The sequence below is a fragment of the Aulostomus chinensis genome, chromosome 8, assembly GCF_037954235.1.
Source record: "Aulostomus chinensis isolate RoL2024-O1b breed Wild chromosome 8, RoL_Achi_v1.0, whole genome shotgun sequence".
In the NCBI taxonomy this organism is placed as follows: Eukaryota; Metazoa; Chordata; class Actinopteri; order Syngnathiformes; family Aulostomidae; genus Aulostomus; species Aulostomus chinensis.
This window is the reverse complement of record NC_141327.1, coordinates 28,002,941-28,023,245: the sequence shown is the minus strand read 5'-3', so window position 1 is coordinate 28,023,245 and position 20,305 is coordinate 28,002,941. Positions and strand designations below refer to the sequence as shown.

General features: G+C 49.5%; 2 protein-coding genes across 3 annotated transcripts; one reads left to right on the top strand and one right to left on the bottom strand.

Moving 5' to 3' along the window:
* The first annotated feature begins 2,417 nt into the window (after nt 1-2,417).
* Nucleotides 2,418-11,199, top strand: capn2l (calpain 2, (m/II) large subunit, like). The gene is made up of 21 exons (XM_086212183.1): nt 2,418-2,757; nt 3,452-3,521; nt 4,468-4,589; nt 4,660-4,793; nt 6,443-6,611; nt 6,689-6,772; nt 6,930-7,015; nt 7,476-7,550; nt 7,630-7,790; nt 7,867-8,036; nt 8,181-8,192; nt 8,283-8,494; nt 8,621-8,657; nt 8,728-8,793; nt 8,865-8,922; nt 9,007-9,071; nt 9,407-9,475; nt 9,562-9,640; nt 10,168-10,284; nt 10,546-10,604; nt 10,997-11,199. The coding sequence occupies exons 1-21, from the start codon at nt 2,521-2,523 to the stop codon at nt 11,018-11,020; spliced, it is 2,106 nt and encodes a 701-aa protein (XP_086068309.1). The 5' UTR covers nt 2,418-2,520; the 3' UTR covers nt 11,021-11,199.
* Nucleotides 11,200-11,211: 12 nt separating this feature from the next.
* On the bottom strand, nt 11,212-20,297 carry aars2 (alanyl-tRNA synthetase 2, mitochondrial (putative)). Of its 2 annotated transcripts, XM_086212182.1 has the most exons (24): nt 20,248-20,297; nt 20,085-20,171; nt 19,712-19,997; nt 18,369-18,557; nt 17,909-18,054; nt 17,639-17,830; nt 17,345-17,489; nt 17,095-17,240; nt 16,910-17,018; nt 16,544-16,582; nt 16,272-16,386; nt 15,821-15,948; nt 15,426-15,561; nt 14,658-14,827; nt 14,456-14,569; nt 14,190-14,330; nt 13,978-14,115; nt 13,803-13,906; nt 13,601-13,709; nt 13,281-13,406; nt 12,912-13,022; nt 12,744-12,827; nt 12,448-12,561; nt 11,212-12,365 (listed from the first exon to the last, which is right to left on the bottom strand). In XM_086212182.1, exons 3-24 carry the CDS (start codon nt 19,937-19,939, stop codon nt 12,198-12,200), a joined length of 2,952 nt encoding a protein of 983 aa, XP_086068308.1. In that variant the 5' UTR covers nt 19,940-19,997; nt 20,085-20,171; nt 20,248-20,297; the 3' UTR covers nt 11,212-12,197. The 2 variants fall into 2 exon arrangements, with proteins under 2 accessions (XP_086068308.1, XP_086068307.1); XM_086212181.1 differs by lacking the exons at nt 20,085-20,171; nt 20,248-20,297 and having other exon boundaries at nt 19,712-20,046.
* Nucleotides 20,298-20,305: the final 8 nt, after the last annotated feature.

Genomic DNA, 20,305 nt, shown 5'->3' with positions numbered 1-20,305 from the left:
AAGTCGAGACAATGTGATGCGTGAGAATGAAGTTACTCATAAGAACTTGAGGTAGGGTTATCGGGATAAACTGACCACACATCGGGTCCACGCGGAGACGACGGCAGTTAGAAGAACAGAGTTTGGGATTCTTAAGAAAAGGATGGACAAACAGTTAGAGCTTTGCTTTAATGAGGCCCCTGCAGCACGTGGGCCCACTGTGGAGTCTCTAGTGACATCTAGTGGTGAAGTCAGAGACAGCAGCACCCCGCTCCTCTGCCAGGAGCCTGTGTGGACCCCCCATGATTCCACGGTTCTCCCAACAAACAACCCATTAAAATCTTTATTAGCCTGCGACAAATTAGGCATGTTAAGGTAGTTATGAAAGAGAAATTAAACTTCCAATTCCCTGTGATTGAATTCACCAGAGAGGTCGTGAAAAAGTGATGGAGAGGAGTCTGAAGTTGCCTTGGTAACAAAAGATCACATGAAAAATGGTTACTGGTGAGTTATCAAGCTGAGGACATTCACCTCTTCATCACAGTGTCTCCAGGAGGAACGTCTGGATCCCGGCTGCTTCCATCAAAGATTTGACTGTGCTTTAATCGTAATAAACGGGTTGAAAACTATGCTGAAATAATAACATCATGATGGATATGTGGGAAAAGTATGAATTTATGATTTGTCAGGTCTATCACCATGACAACCAGCTAACAACTCTTAAATTGCTTATTTTCAGAATGGAGTTTGGTGCTGGGATACGGTTTAGATCACCTCAATCATTCTGGTGGAGGCGTCGCCTGAGCACAAAACTGGGCGTTCAAAATCAAACTGCTTCAAAGGACACTTTTGAAACTGTACTATCACCTGTCCTGATAGTAACAAAGACTAAGTAGAGGCTGAGCACACGGAGATGAATCCAGCACTCGCTATCAACAGACTCGTATTCAGGATGAATGAGACAATTTTCCTGAATGAATACAAGACAGTCGCCGGGCATTAATGAGTTAAAGAAAGAAAACACACACACACACACACACACACACACACACACACACACACACACACACACACACACACACACACAGGGGTGGAAACACTGATGAGTCTGTTTGTGTTTTTAGTTTCCACCTAAAGGAGAACACACCCTTCCTACTTGTGTTGACAGACTTCACCTCAGCTGCACAGGAAGTCAACACATCAGATTTCACAATAAAGGCACATTCTTCACAGAGTGGACCAAAATCACCTCGCTCTACAGATGTTTAGTATTTGGTTGTCATGTCGATGGCAGTACACCACATCGCCGCGGCGTTTGTAAGACATGCTGTGGATTCACAGATGAGGCGATGAGCGTCGAGAGCGTCATCATCAAGACAACCGACGGGGATGGGAAAACCCCGATCCCTGAACCAAACTCCATTCAAAAAACCATCTTTTTAAGACTTGTTGACTTGTCGTCACAGTTTAACACCCGACGAATCATGAATTCATTCCTCACCACCCTGATGTTGTAATTTCACAGTCATGGTGAACATTTATTTTAAATTTCAACTTAAGTCATAGTTTATAAAAGTTTAACGAGTTGCTGGTCTACAAGTTTATGTCGTGAAAAGTTTGCCTATCACATGAGACTGACTGAACTATGGTAGCTTCTCGAGGGATGCGCTGCAGTCAGCTTTACCCCTGGATGGCTCTAGATCCTCTGACTCAGGAGCGGACTGAACCGCTTTGGCTCGTTTGTCAACCCTCACGCTTCCCTCTGACGCTTGCTCAGAGTGTGTTAGCCGTCTCGTCGCCCCCTGGGACTGGAAAACTTTTCAGTTCTACCAGTTTGTCAGCAGCCCGGGCTCAGATAGTTTCATGGCATCTGCTGTTTATATTTTTCTTCCTTTAAAAAAAAAAAAAAAAAGGAAAAAAAAAGACCAAGATTCCCGGGGAGGCTGAAGAGAAGCTTTAGCTCATGAATTAGCACGATGCTAGCTTGACATGTTTATCGTTTAACTTTTAGCTTTACAAAGGAGGTCCTCGTCGAACTGATTTGGTTTTCATTTACATGAAGATGTCCGATATAGAACAGGTTTCTGCAACAGGAGAACAGTTTGCGACAGATGAGGCACGATCGTTAAGAGGAGGAGAGGCTAACTGCGAACGGGCAGATTGATTGGGGGGGGGGGGGGTGCAGTTGCCCCTGGTCCCCCCCAATAATTCAGGAAAATTAATGTCAATGTCCAAAACTGCCACATTAATTGAAATAAATGATTCCTTTCGCCTTGATCCCAGTGACAGAGAACACCAACTGATGTAAAAAAAAAAAGTGTAAAATATCATTCTTTGTTTGAATCACCGTTTTGTTTTGTTTGCTTGCATGTTTTAGTTTGAAGGTACGTTCCGGAAGTATAAGTTCTCATTCACGACAACCCCACTCCTTATAGCCCCGCGGACTGATCCCTCCCTCCATCTCTCACCTGCAGCCGCGGCGCGCCTCAGACTCTCCGAAACTTTTCCTGAGCCTCCCGTCCAGGCCCCTGAGCCAGCAGCATGTCGGGCATCGCGGCCACCCTGCAGCACCACCGGGACCAGGACCGGGGCGTCGGAACCAACAGCCAGGCGCTCAAGTACCTGAACCAGGACTACGAGACTCTCCGGCAGCGCTGCTTCGAGAGCGGCCGCCTCTTCCAGGACGAGAGCTTCCCGGCGCTTCCCGACTCCCTGGGCTTCAACGAGCTGGGCCGGAACTCCTACAAAGTCCGGGGGGTGTCCTGGAAGAGACCCACGGTGAGAGCAGTCCCGGAGCCTGCATCACCATTTCTGCCTCTGAGATGATGGATTCAACTTTTTACATAATAACGTTATAATTGCTGCATGGGTCGTAACCCTGCTTGCTCAGGGGGAAGTGAGGAGTCTCTTACTTCCTCAGGGCGATTTTCTAATTGAACAGAATGACACGTTGCATGATGGGAGGTTTTGTGAGGCGTGGAACAGGTTGATCAGAGCAGCTGATGTCATCAGACCAGGAAACAGCTGACCTGTTGGCCAGGTGATGCTGCACCTTCCACTGGGAGACTCCCAGTAAACCCAGCAGACAAATGTGGAGCTGGAAAAGGAGAGTTTAACAAGATGTTGAAGAACTGTTTCTGGCTCTGGTTTCCCTTACGGTTGGATCAGTTTAAATGAATAGAAACACAACCGTGTGATGTCATCACGCTGTCGCTCCGAGTCTCCCTGTCCAGGATGTCATTGACACGGCATCGTTTTGATCAATTTATTCTAATGTAATCAGTCACATCTGCACTGCAGCCGTCGTGCACAGTTAGGTCCTGGAAATGGTTGTGATGTCATGACCCAGACAAGACGGCAGTGATGATGTCATGACCCAAACACGATGGCGTCTTTGTTAAAGTTGTGGTACGTGTTTGCGTCTGATGAGGCAAGTCAGTCAGAGTTGAGATTTGTCGTATTTCCTTTTCAGGAGTTGACCTCTGACCCCGAGTTCATCGTGTCCGGAGCCACGAGGACTGACATCTGCCAGGGCGCTCTGGGTAAGAACGCCGCCAACCTCTCTAGAACCCTCTTGTCGAGGAGGCCCGTTTCAGGGACCGATTATTATCAGCTGATAATAATGTCTGACCGATACGTCGGCTCCCAGGGGTCCCAGCTGCAAGACAGAATGTGTTAACTGACAGTCTAGCCTATGCTAACTACCTAGCTAAGTAGCTAGCTAGCTGGAGATTATGTCACCTGACCTGTGACATCATTGAACTCCCTCACAACGCTCAGTGAATATTTAGCAGTCACGCTGACTAGCTTGCTAGCTATTTTTTTAACAGCCGATGTTAGCTTGCGGGTTTGCTAAATCCAACAGCCAACGTTAACCAGCTTGGTGACATCATGTTTGTGATGGTTGGTGTTGCTTGAGCGTCAGAGTAGATGAGGAAGTTGCACTCATGAACGCCGCCGCCGCCACCACCACAGTTTTCAAAATGACAGCGCTCTGCTCTCGCCCTGCAGCCACAAGATGAGGCGTTCAACGTTTGGCACAGCATCCGTGTCACCTGAGCTGGAAAATTCCACTCAGGTTACTGTGTGTGTGTTTGTGTGTGTGTGTGTGTCGTCTTGTCCACACCACAGGCAGGCAGGGCGGCAGCTGGCTCACAACAATGTCATTGTATGTTTGGGTGGAACCACAGAGCCATTGAAGGCTCGCATGGGAGAATCCAGCCAATCAGAGCTCTTCATTAACCCTCTGAGCTCTGAGATGGTGTGTCAATCAAAAGTCCACATGGAAACATGCCAGTCCTAACTAGACGCTGTTGTCGTAACATGTGACATCAGACATGAGCAGCGGCCGTCACAGCTCTGTTGGTCGGATGGTTTGTGGGCGGACGAATCTGCCTGGCGGCGTGTTTAAGGACAACAGGATGTCATGTTCTTTTTATCTCCTTTTCTTTTACTGACCTGTTTAACCCTGTTGTCTGTCTCCTCCAGGTGACTGCTGGCTGCTCGCCGCCATTGCCTCCTTGACCCTGAACCAGGAAGTTCTGGCTCGAGTTGTCCCGCACGGACAGAGCTTCAGGGACGGAGAGTACGCCGGCATCTTCCACTTTCAGGTGGGTCGGTACTCCACAGCGGCAGGTGGCCGCGTGGTCTGATTTACACATGATCCTCTCTGGTATGCAGTTCTGGCAGTTTGGCGAGTGGGTGGACGTGGTGGTTGACGACCGCCTGCCGGTCAGAGACGGAGAGCTGCTGTTCGTCCACTCAGCGGAGGGGAAGGAGTTCTGGAGCGCCCTGCTGGAGAAGGCCTACGCCAAGTAAGAGCTCCCCGACGGCTTCAGGAGGTCCTGGAAATTAGAGCCACAGCTAATGATCATTTTCATCATCAATTAATCTGCCACTCAGTTTCACAATCAATTATTTTGTCCAGAAAGAGTGTGTGTGTGTGTGTGTGTGTGTGTGTGTGTGTGTGTGTGTGTGTGTGTGTGTGTGTGTGTGAAAACGTCCTCCTTCGTCTGTCCACCTGTCCAGAACACAAACACTGAAGCGATCATCCGTGATCAATAGTTGGTGATTAACTGATCCATCAATCCAAAGAAAACTAATCACTGCAAAAGTAACGGAATTTGAAAATGATATTTGATGACAAAAAAAAAGTGCAGTGGTAATTAAAGTGGTGTCCCGGGACCCCTGGGTGTCCTTGAGGGTTAATTTGATCCAACTTTCTCCTAAAGGAAGGCACCCACTCTAAAGAACAGTCTTGTATCATCCATTAGCCTTTGAGGCGCTAATTAGCTAAGCACAATGAATGGTAGTGGGTAGGAAGTGTTAGCACAGCTCCGCCTTTTCTACATGAATACCACAGGGGTTGTTTGTACCATCTGACGGGTTAGAGAGGGTGAGGCGGCTCACGTCTGGAAGAACCAGCGTCCTGAGCCTGAGCTGACCCTTTGACCCCTCAATCGCCAGCATTTAAATTTAAGACAGTCGCCCGTGACCTTTTTAAATGTCTGACTTTAATTACATGCTTCATCAATAACCGTTACCAATGAGCTGCCTCTTGTTTTAGTCTGAATTTCTGGCTTGTTTGTTCTGTTGTGAGCAACAATAACCCCGCGCAGACATGAACAAACGAACGCTGAATAATTGAGTCTCCGCACACCTGCGGTTCTCAGCGTGATGGCGAGGAGCGCCCGGTGGCATCAGGTTGCTCCGCCTGTTGGCTGAGGCAGTCATGCGAGGATCAGAGCAGGAGATTTGGGTGTGTTGAGGTTGTGCTCGGGACGGCTCGCTGCATTCCTCATTTGTTTATGGAAGGAGAGTCGCGGCGCCACGCCCTCGAAACCTATGAATGGATCGGCAGCACCCGGACTGACTCAGACTCACCACCTAAAACCCTCAATATGGAGCAACAGGGGGGCGGTGGCGGCCATGTTGGTACAAAGACTGGAGGACTTGTAGAGGTTGTTTAATGGACGTGTGTCAACCTCTGGTTCGCTCCATCAGACCTACGCTTCAACCTGGCACTGAAAATCATGAATCCCTGTATGTGATGTCCCATCTGCAGCGCCCTCTAGTGTCAGAATACTGTTGGACTTAGAATCTGAACACCTACACTTTTGGCTTCGGGCGTAGGTGTACAAGCCCCGCCTACTGCGTTTGAGTGAACACTGAGGAAACCATCAGTTGATGGTCATCCAGACTCTCTGAACCAGATTCAGTGGCACTTGATACACAATTGCAGGAAGAGCAAATGTGGAAAAGCTTCCCCCTGAAAGTGGGCGGGGCCTATAGAGACGGACGTTGTTGGATACTCAGAATTCAGGAATTTTAGATTCTGCTGCTTATCAGGTTTGTTATGGCGCCACCATATGGCGAATCAAAGCAAGACTACGTTTTCTTTTTAAGTACTCCGTCAAGACTCCACCGTCAGAATATCTGTCATGGCTTTGTGATGTCATCATAGGGTGAACGGCTGCTATGAGGCTCTGTCGGGAGGGAGCACCACCGAGGGGTTCGAGGATTTCACCGGAGGAATCGCGGAGGTTCACGAGCTCGGTCGACCCGATCCACATCTGTTCCACATCATCAAGAAAGCTCTGGGCCGCGGTTCCCTGATGGGCTGCTCCATAGACGTAAGTCGCGGCATGCTGGGAGAACGCCCCCCGCCCCCATTTTGTTGCTGCTAGAATTTATGTTTCGATGGTTTCAGATTACAAGCTCGGCAGACTCGGAGGCGGTCACCTCTCAGAAGCTGGTCAAAGGCCACGCCTACTCTGTGACCGGCGCGGCTGAGGTGAGTCTGAAACAGGAAGTGAGTCCTGTGTGGCTCCACCCAACTGAGGTTATGTGATGTTCAGCCACGACATGGCGAATTTTCCTCAAGCTGCGAGTGACATCATGACATGGGCTCGTCATCCAATCAGGTGTAACTTGCCTGTTATTGGCTGCAGGTGGAGTACCGTGGAAACATGGAGAAGCTGATCCGAATCAGGAACCCCTGGGGTCAGGTGGAGTGGACCGGCGCCTGGAGTGACAAGTAGGTGACGCCGACAGCATGGTGCTATGACAGGACAAGAGTGCTTTAGCGTGTCACGTCCTACCTGCTGAATCACCTGAGCAGGTTTCCTGTCCGGGACATCCTGACAGCTGCTCTCATCGCTGGCTGACTCAGCCAGGTAGAGTCAGAGTGATGATGGCCGGAGCCGCCACACAGACCAGCGATGAGTGGGGACGCCAGCAAGAACGACCACAGAGGCACTCTGAACAGATGATGTCACGGTGTTGACGTCACTACTGTAAAGCAGCACTGGTGTCATCATTGTGACTGGGTTCTCTCATTTTAAGTAGTAGTAGTAGTAGTAGTAGTAGTAGTAATCACTGCTGCCCAACGCCATTCAGAAATCTCACAATAGCTTGTCGTCTTGGCAACCTGAAAACACATGAATTCATAGTTTGTCCAACGTGTGCGTGTGTGTGTGTGTCTGTCTGTCGGGCAGTTCGATGCAGTGGCGTTACATCAACGACGATGACAGAGAACGCCTGAGCCATCGCTCAGAAGATGGCGAGTTTTGGTAAACCTTCTTCATGTCCACACCAACTGAATGTGGTCGTGGGGGGGGGGGGAGTTTAACCCTCTGCTCTGTCTTACAGGATGTCTTTCTCAGACTTCCTTCGGCATTATTCCCGGCTGGAGATCTGCAACCTGACGCCTGACGCCCTGTCGGACGATTCCCTCTCCAAGTGGGCTCTGTCCAAGTTCGAGGGCAGCTGGAGGAGGGGCTCTACGGCCGGGGGCTGCAGGAACTACCCCAGTGAGTGACTGGCGCCCGATTCTGGTTCCTCACCATCAACACCATGGATCATCTCACATCTAGCTTGTCCTCACAGACACGTTTTGGTCGAACCCGCAATTTCTGATCAAGCTGGACGAGGAGGACGATGACCCTGATGATGGCGAAGCCGGCTGCAGCTTCGTGGTCGGTCTTATTCAGAAGAACCGCAGACGCATGAGGAAGAAAGGCGAGGACATGCACACGATTGGCTTCGCCATCTATGAGGTGAGCCGACTGCCGTCTGTCATTTGATGTCTCTGTGAACGCAGGAGCGACTCGCCGTGTTATTGAAGCGTAGGAGGAGGACCTGAACGTCTAAGACATTGAATGTCTTTCAAAATGTCTGACTTCTCATCTCTTGTATTTCAGGTTCCTGACGAGGTACGAACCCGACGCATCAACGTCACTAACAACTTCCTGTAGTTGCTCAGCGTGTCACATGGTTTCCGGTCATACCCTCATCTCCCTCAGTTCTGTGGTCGGAGGAACATCCACCTCAGCAAAAACTTCTTTCTGCGTCACGCCTCTGCCGCCCGCTCCGAGACCTTCATCAACCTGAGAGAAGTCTGCAGTCGCTTCTGCCTGCCGCCGGGCGAGTACCTGATCGTCCCTTCCACCTTCGAGCCGCACAAGAACGGAGACTTCTGTGTCCGAGTGTTCTCTGAGAAGCAGGCTGAATTCCAGTAAGTTCCCTGTGAGATTCCCTCTGCCTGCATGTCAAGATGGACGACACGCACACATTGATGGTGATGCCGACGACCTTTGTTGACCTGGAGACGTGATAAGGCGGTGTGTGTTTGCCCCCACAGGGAACTGGACGACCCCGTCGAGTCCCGAGTGGAGGAGGTGAGATGATACAATCTCATGCTGAGGGGTAGCGTGTTAGCACGAATCTGATGTTGTCTTCTGTCGCCAGATCCAAGTGGACGAGGACGATGTGGACCAGCGGTTCAGAAGTCTGTTTGGGCAGCTGGCAGGAGGGGTGAGCTGCTCGCTAACACGTTTGACATGTGGCGTTGCAGCGTGACCTGATGACCTTTGTCTGTGCTGCAGGACAATGAGATCAGCGTGTTCGAGCTGCGGAAGATCCTCAACCGAGTGGTGACCAAACGTGAGAGCGACTCCACACTTCGCCCGCCGCTGTAGTGCCTGTGCTTATGCATTCACGTGTTACCGCGTTCGTTTCCTCTGACAGGTTCCGACATCAAGACGAACGGCTTCAGCCTGTCCACATGTCGCAACATGGTCAACATGTTGGATGTATCCTTGCTGCTTTTATTCTGAAAATCCCTCCTCAGCTGCAGACAAAAAAACAAAGCAAAACATCTGTTTGTACAAATAAATCCTCCAGCAGTTCTGAGAGGTTCTGCTGATCTTCAGGGACCCAACGAGTGCAGCAGAAATAGTTTCATCATTTTACGCAACCAAAAAATTAGAAATATTGTATGTTGATTCAGTATTTACCCGTTCTGTCCAGTTCAGCGCGTTCTGTCTTTGGCAAATCTCTTGTATTATTATTATTATTATTATTATTATTATTATTATTATTGCCGATTGTCATGAATTTGAGCCACGGTTCCTAAACTCGTCCTCAGAAAGACGGCAGCGGTAAACTGGGCCTGCTGGAGTTCAAGGTGCTGTGGACCAAGATCGAGAATTATCTGGTGAGTCAGTGACCACGCCCCGTTTCTGACACGTGACAGGTGTGGACACGCCCCCATCTGTGACACCTCTCCTTCTGTGCTCACAGAAAATTTACCGTGAGAAGGACGTGGACAACTCTGGGACCATGAGCTGCATGGAGATGAGGGCGGCCGTGGAAGATGCCGGTAAAACACGGCAATATTTGTCTTGAGGCTGTTGAGGAGGATTCTGCTTCTGGAGTTTTCAGACTAAACAGGAATTCAGTTTTGCGCGAGTGTTTTATCGACCAAGTGTGTCGACACGAGTGACAGGAACGGATGCAAAATTCACGCCGGGCGAGTTAAAAATCTTCAACTTTGACAGTAAACTTGTGTGACAGTTGCTGATGAATCAGAAATGGAGGCCCAACTTCCTGTAGCTGGTCTCATGAGACATTTGCTTGTTGTCATGGTGACAGACCAGCCAAATCATGAGTTCGTACGTGTCGAAACCATCATCAGGATGTCTTCATTTCAGCATCGTTTTGTTCCAGGTCTTGGTTAAATCATTGAGGTCCATGTCGGGCCTGGAGCTTCTCGTTTGGTCTGAACATCATTGGTTATTTGAAGCGTTTAAACTTGGCGAAGAGCACATTGTTAAAGACAATTGGGAGAGCAGGAAGGCTTCGTCTCAGCGTGACCTCTGACCTCACCTGTCTGCGTTTGTTCGACAGGCTTCAGTCTGAACAACAGTCTTCATCAGGGGCTGGTGGCTCGGTACAGTGAACCTGAACTCACTATTGACTTCGACAACTTCGTGGGCTGCGTGGTCCGCCTGGAGACCCTCTTCAGTGAGTCGGCTCGCGCTCTCGGCCCTGCTCACGGGCGGAGCTGCAGCACACGGAGAGAAGCGACAAAATCACACACATCTGAATCAGAACCAGGAGCCTGCTTCCTGAGATCCATGTTGCATTTAGGTTTCTGAAGCTTACACAGGACCAAAAGTTCTTCCAAGAGCAAAGATTAATTACTTATTTGTGAGTGTGTTACTCCATATTTGTGGAACGTCTGTCAAAGCACCTGATCCGTCTCCATGTTTCTTTTGTCGCTAGAAACCTTCAAGACATTGGACAAAGGCCAATCAGGAACCATTGAGCTGAATCTTCTACAGGTAAGAAGCTTCTCAACACGACAGACTTGACCCGACGGAATTCTTGCTTGTCGCTGGCAGCAGAACCAAACTCCATTCAGAAAACGATGGTTTTAGAAGTAAAATATTCCTCATCGGGGCGACAAATGGATTCATTCGTTGTTGAAAGCTGCCATCATTCCAGCTTCGTCTTGATTTGTTACAATTAAATCACAGTCAAATGTAGGCTAGAGGCAGCCGTAGTCCAGGCGGTTGTGATGTCATGACCCAGACACGACGTCCACACGACAACTGCTAGTTAACACAGTTTGTTTCTGGACTCGGGATTCCAGACCTGACATCCGTGACCTGGGACTGCTCAGGGTTTCAGATTTGTCCTGATGGCTGATAACGAAACTTCCATCTTCCCGCAGTGGCTCAACGTGTCTCTGCTCTGAAGAATCGAACTGTTCCAGTCCTGGCCCAGCACAGCTGCTAGGGAAATGTGGTGAACAGGGTTTTAGATATCTGGTAAATGTAAGTCAGGGGTTTTGATGACATCACTTGTTTGTGTTCTGATTGGTCGTTTGTCAGCGACTGTGCTCTAAAAACATTGTTGATTTAATAAAACGCTGAACCAACATGAGTGTCGATGCATTTATTTCTTTTACAACAAAGAATTTAGTTTGATGAGAATATCCGGACTGCAGCGGTGGGCGGGGTTTCAAGCTACCTGTGTTTCCACTGACTTCGACTGATGATGATGCCTCTTCTTCTGTGGTGCTTTAATGGCAGTGAACACACTCTGTTGGGAAATGGTGAGTGCAGGAGCAACATTTGGACGAAAGAGCCACCGTGATGGGTCTGACCAGAACGCCATCGCTGCTTCAGGGTAGCTCAGACGAAGGGCTCACAGCCGTGTGTGTGTGTGTGTGTGTGTACACGTGTGCTCATGCTAGGCCCAATGGTGGAAGATGACTGCTAGCATATAGTGTTTGAGTGGTAATTACTTAGCACTGGCTAACGGCCAAACATTAGCCAACAGTAGCAGGACATTCGGCCTGTCCAGGATAGCGATGAACAAAAGCTAAGATGTCTCAAATAAACGTGAAATTAATTTGCATTTAAAGCAAATCTGAACAAACCAGGTGTTTGACCAGGCGTCGCCCACGTTTCCTCCTCAGCTCACACCCTTAAAAGCCGCATGTAAAAAGCAGCTTTCAGGTGTGTGTGTTCGTGCCAGGTTCAGGCTGCCCCTCCTCGCCTGGCGTTCATCCGCCAGGGAGGGGAGGAGACCTTCCCCTCCCCCCACCATCCCCTCACACCAGATCCATATTGAACGCCAACACTGAACCGCTGCACCTGAACACTCAGCGTTTACCAATTAATAATCATTAATATTTAAAATGTCTTCATGGAACCAACAAATGTACCACCATGATACCAACAGTATGAACATTACCAAGCTAACAAACAGGAAGAGGACCAGTATGCCCCGCCCACCATCTCTCCCAGATGGCTCTCATTGGTTTCCACGCCCAGCTACTTCCTGTACACACAGGAATCAGTTCCTTTGGTACTCGCCCCTCGCGGCAGGCTCTGTGACATTGCAATTTGCAATCCCCTTTCATGACATCACCCTCCTGTTTTTTGGCGGGCGTACTCCTCTGCCCACCTCAGAGCATCAGTGATGTCACCAGTGTTTGCTGATCCTTTGCCGACCAGTGCCGTGCCTCCGGCGCTGCCCCCCAGGTAATGGCCCACCGCCACCGCCCACTCAGAGGCAGAGAGAGACTGAGAGTCCTGGGGGAGGAGGTCAATCAATTAGACATTTCAAGGAAGATCCCACCAACTACCATGTGATTGACAGGTGAGCTGTCGTTACCTTGGGAACCTTACAGGCAAAGATGACCTTCCCAGAATGCCCTTGCTGAGCGAGGAGCATCACCTGACTGTGAGGCAAGATGGCGCTCAGCTGTTTCACCGTCTTCATCACCACCTGACGACGGGAAACAGGGTTGAACCATGTGAGCGCCCACCCGCTCGCTGCTTTGAGGCTCAAGCATTAGCGAATAGCTTCTAAAAACTAAGACGGCGGCAAATTCGTCCAGAGTTCTCTGGGTGACGTCACACCGGCTGCAGGCTTCTTCTTGATCATGACCTGAGAGGACGAAGACGTACCGACTCTGAGTCTGACTCCATGGCGTCCACCAGCAGCTGCTTCTCGCCGTTCTTCTCCAACAGAGCCTGAGCTCTGACTGCTGCCTGCAAAGCATGATGGAAGGCAGACTTTGGTTCATTCAACTTAGCAAATCTCATTACAAGGGAGAAACTTTTGAGAGTTTTCACCTCTTTGATCTCCAGTTTCCTGATGACGGTGTTGCTGGTCCTCTGCAGGGCTCTGAGACGACTCTGCAGCTCCCGCCGCTGCCAGTGAGGGATGGCGGTGTTGTCCACAGCCTGACAGACAGGACGCAGGGTCAAACACACACTCAACAAATTCAGCTGCTCCCTCCTTCCTGTCTGCCACACATGAAATACTTGTGGGCCGCCATCATGGAGGACAGTGAGGCGGGAGACATGACGTTTCATCACCCGCAGTTTATTTGGAGGTTTGTTTGTTTTTTTCCTGTGAGCTGTTTCATTCAACGCAGACAGTAAAACATCACCACCTCGAAGGACTTACATATTTAAAAAAAAACCATCATGGGTACTTACATCAGAAACCACACCCACTTGCTTAGCAAAACGCTGGGCGGAGTCAATACAAGAGAGGGTAGAGCCAGAGAGTCTGGCTGCCAGAGTCTCCACATCCTGAGTCAACAGCTGACCCGCCTCACGCGCCTGCAACACGAGGAGATGACAAATAAAGTAAAAGGTCGTGAGTCGTGATGAAGTGAAAAGTTCCTCTGCGTTTGTCATCGCTACGCTAAGCTAACAGTTCCCTGACAGGAGTCGTTACGCTTGGTGATGTCGTTTTTGGAGACGAAGGAGAGTTCTGTAAATGTTGGACTGGTCCTTTAAGGACATGAACGGACCTGTAGGGCCTCCTGTCCCGTCACAGCGATGACTCGACTGATTCCTTTCACCATCTGTTTCTCGGAGACAATCACCAGCTCCTCAATGGCGCCTGTCTGCTGCAGGTGACTGAACACACACGTCCAGGTCAATAGGAGACTGACATGATCCTCAAACCAAAGTTTGTCAAAATGACGTAACAGGTTTGTGTGTCAGTCTCACGTTCCACAGCAGAGCTCTACTGACGTCCGTCTGTCCACCCGACTGTCCAGCAGCTCAGAGACCGGCACTGCCACCGCCACCACTCGGACCGGGTCGGGGTACACCTGGAGAGACAGGAGGGGACTCTCCAGTCCAGTCCAGTGTCGGTGACAAGCGCATCAAGAGTTTTATTCACCTCGTCTATTGTCCTGAGTCCTGCGATGCTCATGGCGTTCTGCAGAGGAAGCTCCTGCGTGTCGACCACCTGATTGGCCGAGACAATGTTGTTGACGCAACGCTCCACCTGCTGCAGCTGACTGGTGCTCATCGACCCCTGGAGAGACACAACGTTAAACCCACCGACTCGTTGTGTTTGAAACAGGGAAGCTGGTTGGCTGCTGACTTGACCTTGTAGCTGAAGTCGAAGCGGAGACGATCAGCTGACACGTGTGATCCTCTCTGCTGGACGGACGCGCCCAACACGTCCCTCAGGGCGAAATTAAGGATGTGAGTGGCAGTGTGTTTGACCATGCACGCCAACCTGTGGGCCTGAGACACACACGTGAAGACCAAAAAACACATCAAGTTCCACTATGCAGAAGCTTTGATTAGATGTTTTTCGGTGAAATGCATCTTGGGAGTTGTAGCTGATGGTGTGTGGTTGCTGGTCTCACCTGGTCCAGGTGGAGCTCCACCTGGTCGCCGGTCTTCAGCCTGTCAGCCGCCGTCACCTGGTGGATCACGTACCCGCCTGCCACCAATACCGCCTCCACTGAGTAAAACACATCCTGGCAGACAGGAAATACACGTCTCTGACATACCAGCACAACGGCTATCCTTCCCCTCATGCATTTCCTGTGTGTGGTGTCAGCTGACCTGCAGGCCGTCGCGGGTGAGGTAGCCCTGGTCATGTGACTGCCCACCTTGCTCCGCATAAAAGCAAGTTTGGTCTAGAATGACGCCACAACGCTGACCCTCACTGACCTCCGACACTAGCGAGCGGCCGTCATACAGAGCCAACACAGACGCTCGGCACGCTGGGAACACTGGGAGCAAAACCAGGTGTTATGCATCTGGAGTTACAAGTCAGGTGACACGTCAGTGACCAATAGGCTTCTCGATGTCCATATGACGATGCGGTGGGTGGAAAAAAAAAAACTTTTAATTCATTCTAAATCGACAAATCAAGTTATCGCTGTTGACAACAACCTTCTAAACGCCATGGGCAGGAAGACCCGCCCCAGGTCCTTTGATTGACAGCTTGGCCTTTCAAGAGAATACCAGCAAACATTGGGGGAAAAAAACAGCGTCTTAAAACAAATGAAATTAAAAAAAATGTATGTAATGATTTTTTTTTGTCTTTTGAAACACACACACACACACACACACATATAGCATTAGCATATATGTGTATATATGAAAAGACAGAATATGTAAATGTAAATACATTTAATCATTTATTTACTTATTTCCAATTTTGAAGTACTTATTTCTTCTCTTCATTATTTACTTTCTGAATTTGTCCTCACACTCTCGTGCTGTTTTTTGATCATTTTCTAAGTCAATGAAAGCTCACGTAGATGTTTGCGGCTGGTTTCAGGTGTGTCACCTGGCTGGCAGGTGTGTCACCTGACCGGCTCGTACCGTATCGGTCCTGATCCATTTGGTACTGGTACTTCAGGCTGTCATTGGTGGGAGGAACCCTGAGATGCTGCAGCTCTGCCACGCTGACCACGTCCAACGTCATGGGACCGGCACTGGACTGCTGCTCCGAGGCCACCTGACGCAGGTTTGTGATGACATCATCAGATGTTTGATGACATAATAAGGGCCAAACTCAGAGGTTGTCTCCGCTATGCTGTCAGCATCAAACATCTGCTGTACAATAGATCGCTACATACAACTGAGTATCTTCACAGTGCAATCCTTTCAAAGTAAAAGCCTTACAGCATCTTCAAGGTGAGGTCTCTCTAAATAAAAGCCCTGCAGCATCTTAATACTAAAATTCCTTCACAATAAAAGCCCTGCGGTATCTTCACCCTCTGGTTGTCTGCGATCAGTCGGTCCAGCTCTTGATGGTCAACCTGGAGTCCTCTCTCCTCCAACATCAGGTCCACCAGGTCCAGAGGGAAACCCAGGTTCCTGTGCAGAGACCAGGCTACCGAGGCTGACACACACACACACACACACACACACACACACACACACACACACACACACACACACAATCAGGAGAAGAGCACTAACATCCGTGACAATCAGAACCATGAGGAAAACTGTGTGAGTATTTCAATGGTAACGATGATGTCACTGTTCACACCGCAGCTAGATTAGCTCACTGCTAATGCTAACACAACATTTCTCATCGCTACCCTTTCACATTAAAAGCCTTCAACTACTGACAAACGAAACATGACACATCCATGATGGTGAATGTGCTGCTGTCTAAGGGGGATGATGGGAGATGTAGTAGCAAAGAAGTGAACTGACCAGGAAATCCTCCATTCTTGTCTTCCATCTTGTTGACGGTGCGGTTAATCAGCCTGGTGCCCTGCTGCAGCGACGACAGGAACTGAGCCTCGTTCTCATTGATGACGTCCACGATCTGAAGGAGACAACAGCGGTCAATCCTTCTGACAACTCCTGCCTGTGACGTCACTTCACACGCAGGAAGGTGACATCTGGATCTCGTTTGAAAATAAACCCATCAACTAAATCTCCATACTTGGTTTTATTGTTTCATTAATTAGCTGTGGACTCACTCTGTCGGCCTCCCTGTGGAGCTCCGGATACACGCCACCCTGGCAGACACACGGAAAACAAATCACCAGTTGGGAATATCTCAGTACAACCTCAGATTTTATTGTACGATATATCAATGTTATACATTCACAACAGGTGGGCCAGTCAAGGTCAACATTGTTTATCCACAATTACAAACATCTCTTAATTTTCTCCTGGTTTCTCCTCTTGAAAGCTGAGAACCTTCACCAGACTCTGTAGTTTATGTTCAAACTAGCGCCCAAGAGGCTGAATTCTCTGTAAATGTTGGCTTTTTTTCTGGAAGGACAAAGCACATCAGAAGCTTTTGGTCACCTGGTCAGAGGATGATGGGAAATGTATTTTACCAGGCTGTGGACTACGATGGGAACCAGGCTGGCCAGCGTTCCCTGGGGAACCTGCAGGATCTCGATACAGAAACGGACGGCTCGCCTCAAAATTCTCCTCAGCACCAACCTGACGTGGACACAAGATGCTGAAGTTATGATTGGACATCTGCTCTGTTCCGACAGCTGATTGGCTGATGACTCACTCAGCTCCCGACATGCCGGGATGAACGCCATCAGCGATGGAGACCGACAGCGTGCGGATGTGGTCAGCCACCACTCGGTACGCCATGTCCACCCTCCCCTCATCTGCAGCACCTGACCTGCCGCGGTAAGCTGTGACCCTTGACCTCTGACAACAAAGCAAACCATCACCATGACAACAGGACTTCCCAAACACCTGGTACACAACAGGGGTGTTGCAGTGGATTTGCAATTCCGTCTGGCGGTCTGTACCTGGTGGATGGCGTCAAGAAGCGGCTTGAACAAGTCGGTGTCATAATTTGACCTTTTGCCCTGCAGGACGCTCACCAGTCTCTCCAGTCCCATCCCAGTATCCACACTGAACCGGGGCAGCAGCTGCAGACTGTGGTTCGCCACCCTGACAGCACACACACAACATCACACTGGTTTTTAGTGGTCAGTGACTGGTTCAGCGGGTCAGTGACTGGTTCAGCGGGTCAGTGACTGGTTCAGCGGGTCAGTGACTGGTTCAGCGGGTCAGTGACTGGTTCAGGTGTACGGATCAACCTGTTGTACTGCATGAAGACCAGGTTCCAGATCTCCACCACATCAGGACAATCGGCGTTGACCAGCGGCGCAGCGTCTCGTCCTCCCACATGATCGTAGTGGATCTCTGTGCAGGGGCCGCAGGGGCCCGAGTCCCCCATCTCCCAAAAGTTCTCCCTCAGGCCAAAAGGCAGGAGGTGACCCGGAGGAACCCTGAGGAGGAGATGGATTGTCAGCTGCTGACATCATCGCTGACAGGTGACTGTGACCTGAGCGGCCGGGTCGACCTACCCGATGTCCAGCCAGATCCGTCGAGTCTCCTCATCAGCTGGTAAACCCAATGCAGCATCACCAGCAAAATAAGACACGTAGAGCCGGTCGGCAGGTATCCCATAATGCTCAGTGAGGAGGCTCCACGCCATTGAACACGCCTCCTCCTGTGCTGACAAATACAACGATCATCAGCTTCTGTCTGACAGCGGACTCTTCTATGATGACTTATTAACACCTTATAATTCCTTAAATCTGTAAACCGTTTGTCTCTTTAATCAAACACCAAACCACCTGCTGCCCGTCCATCAATTTTATGGGTTTAAATGTCATCTCTTGTCTTCTGCAGCTGACAAAATGACCAATGACCAGCGCTCAGCTGCTGAGGACGCAAAGTTAGCTGCTAGATGCTATGCAATGCTCCATGGGTACCATGAATAAAATGAAGACGGTTGACGTGCCCCGTCAGCCTCCTCCTGACCTTGAAGTAGTCTCCAAACGACCAGTTTCCCAACATCTCGAAGAAGGTGTGGTGGTACACGTCTCTGCCGACATCCTCCAGGTCGTTGTGTTTGCCGCCAGCTCGGATGCATTTCTGACTGTTGACCACTCTGTGATACGTCGCCATGTCGCTGCGGGGATCCACTGTGCCCAGAAAGATCGGCTTGAACTGAAGCGACAGAACAGAACAACATGGCAAGACATCTATTTGACGGTGGATTCAAGGACACTCTGAAATCAGAGGTTCCATGAATTCTTACTGGCCACAGAAATGAAATGACGTGAACGTCATATCAGTCCTGGAACAGAAAACCAGCCAGAAGTTGTGAAACAGAATGTTGCTAAATGATCAACTGTCAGTCACTGAACTCACATAAAAAAACGCAAAATGTGATCTTTACATTTGAATGTTAAATCCCATTTAAAATTCTATCAAATTTGTGTAGAATCTGCGTTTGCAGTGACATGCTAGTTTAATGACATCCTAATGATGTTCAACCTCTGATTATGACTTTTAATCTCAAAAATGTTGACTTTATCTCATAATCTGGACCTTTACGAGGCCTTTGGGACGTCCTGAAAGGCCTCCCTGTGTGTTGGAACAGGATGATGGAAACAGCTGAGAAGGAAAATCACGTGACCAACGTCCAGGTCACACTGTGTGAGACAAACCTGACAGTGATTGAGAGAACTCGTTTGTAGATGTATTTGTGAATATTCTCAGTTATCCAGGTCATCGTAGTTCTCAAAAAAATGATACTTCCCACCAAGAATTTTAGAACTGAAGAAGCTTCTTGGATGAGAGGCGAAACGTCTTCACTTACAAGAGGTTGAGTCCAGTTGCCAAGTTTGATCATTTTTTGAGAATCGTTTGTGGAAGTATTCAACTCAGTGTGGCGTCACCAACAATCATCACAAGTTTTAAAAACAAATAAAATATTTGACAGCAAAGACGTAACAAAGACGTGAAGGACGATTTGCCAGCTTGACAAAAGCATTCCAGTCGTTTACAATAAACCAACAAATTCAAAGAGCACTAACCAACCAGGTTGCTTTAAGACAGAGTTGGATTTTCTTTTGCAAAACCAAGTCCACTACCCGATTTAAATGGTCGTGGTACATTGCAGCAGAGTACAGTTCATTTTTAAACCAAGAGTACGTTGGTGAACATTGGTTCAATGGGATGTAACGAGTCTGCAGCGAGTGACATGTGGCTAGCAGCGTGCTCTTAATTTGAAATGGCGCAGGTTGTTGTGGTCGACCGGACCGGGCCAAACTTGTACCGAACTGGGACAAAAGAGAAAAGGAAACGTTCTGGCTGACCTGGTTCATGCCGGCGTTGACGAACAGCAGGCTGGGGTCTCCTCTGGGTCTCACCGGAGAAGACGGAACTAATCGGTGTCCGTGTTCCCGCATGAAGAAGTCCAGGAAGATGCTCCGGACCCGGGCGGCGGGCAGCTCCGGAGGACACCCGCTCAATGAGCGGGTAACCGGACGGCCCAGCGGCCTGCTGACCGGCCGGTGACTCCGGCGGAGCAGCAGCCTGAACATCGGAACCCGACACTCGGAACAAACGCTGACAGGCTGCACCAGAACCCAAGGACTTCACCTGCCCACCAAGCGGAAGTGCAGTAAGGACTTCTTCTTCTTCTTCTACAGTACTATTAAAATTGTCAACAACGTCCTGGCGCCTTACCGCCACCTCGCGCTGAGAACAGACACGACACCTTGGTGCCTGATCCAAGTTTTAGTTCCAAGTTCACGTTCGAGTTGCATGTAGAACCTGGAGGGTTGGAGTCGAACACGCGAAGGAAACAAAACCTACACATACCAGGGTTGTGAGGAAGGTTTTTACTCACGAGTCCAAGTGGACCTGCGTAACCCAGCAGGTCGGTTCCTCTCAGGTCAGACTCAGCC

What these genes read in the sequence shown, in the direction of transcription:
- capn2l (XM_086212183.1), top strand. Translation starts at nt 2,521, where the DNA reads ATGTCGGGCATCGCGGCCACCCTGCAGCACCACCGGGACCAGGACCGG. An exon ending in CATCTGCCAGGGCGCTCTGG is followed by an intron (nt 3,522 to 4,467) that starts GTAAGAACGCCG and finishes TGTCTCCTCCAG; the next exon opens with GTGACTGCTGGCTGCTCGCC. An exon ending in CAACCGAGTGGTGACCAAAC is followed by an intron (nt 8,923 to 9,006) that starts GTGAGAGCGACT and finishes TTCCTCTGACAG; the next exon opens with GTTCCGACATCAAGACGAAC.
- aars2 (XM_086212182.1), bottom strand. Translation starts at nt 19,939, where the DNA reads ATGTTCAGGCTGCTGCTCCGCCGGAGTCACCGGCCGGTCAGCAGGCCG. An exon ending in AATGGATCAGGACCGATACG is followed by an intron (nt 14,828 to 15,425) that starts GTACGAGCCGGT and finishes TTTTGCTCCCAG; the next exon opens with TGTTCCCAGCGTGCCGAGCG. An exon ending in TCACCCGCGACGGCCTGCAG is followed by an intron (nt 14,570 to 14,657) that starts GTCAGCTGACAC and finishes CCTGTCTGCCAG; the next exon opens with GATGTGTTTTACTCAGTGGA.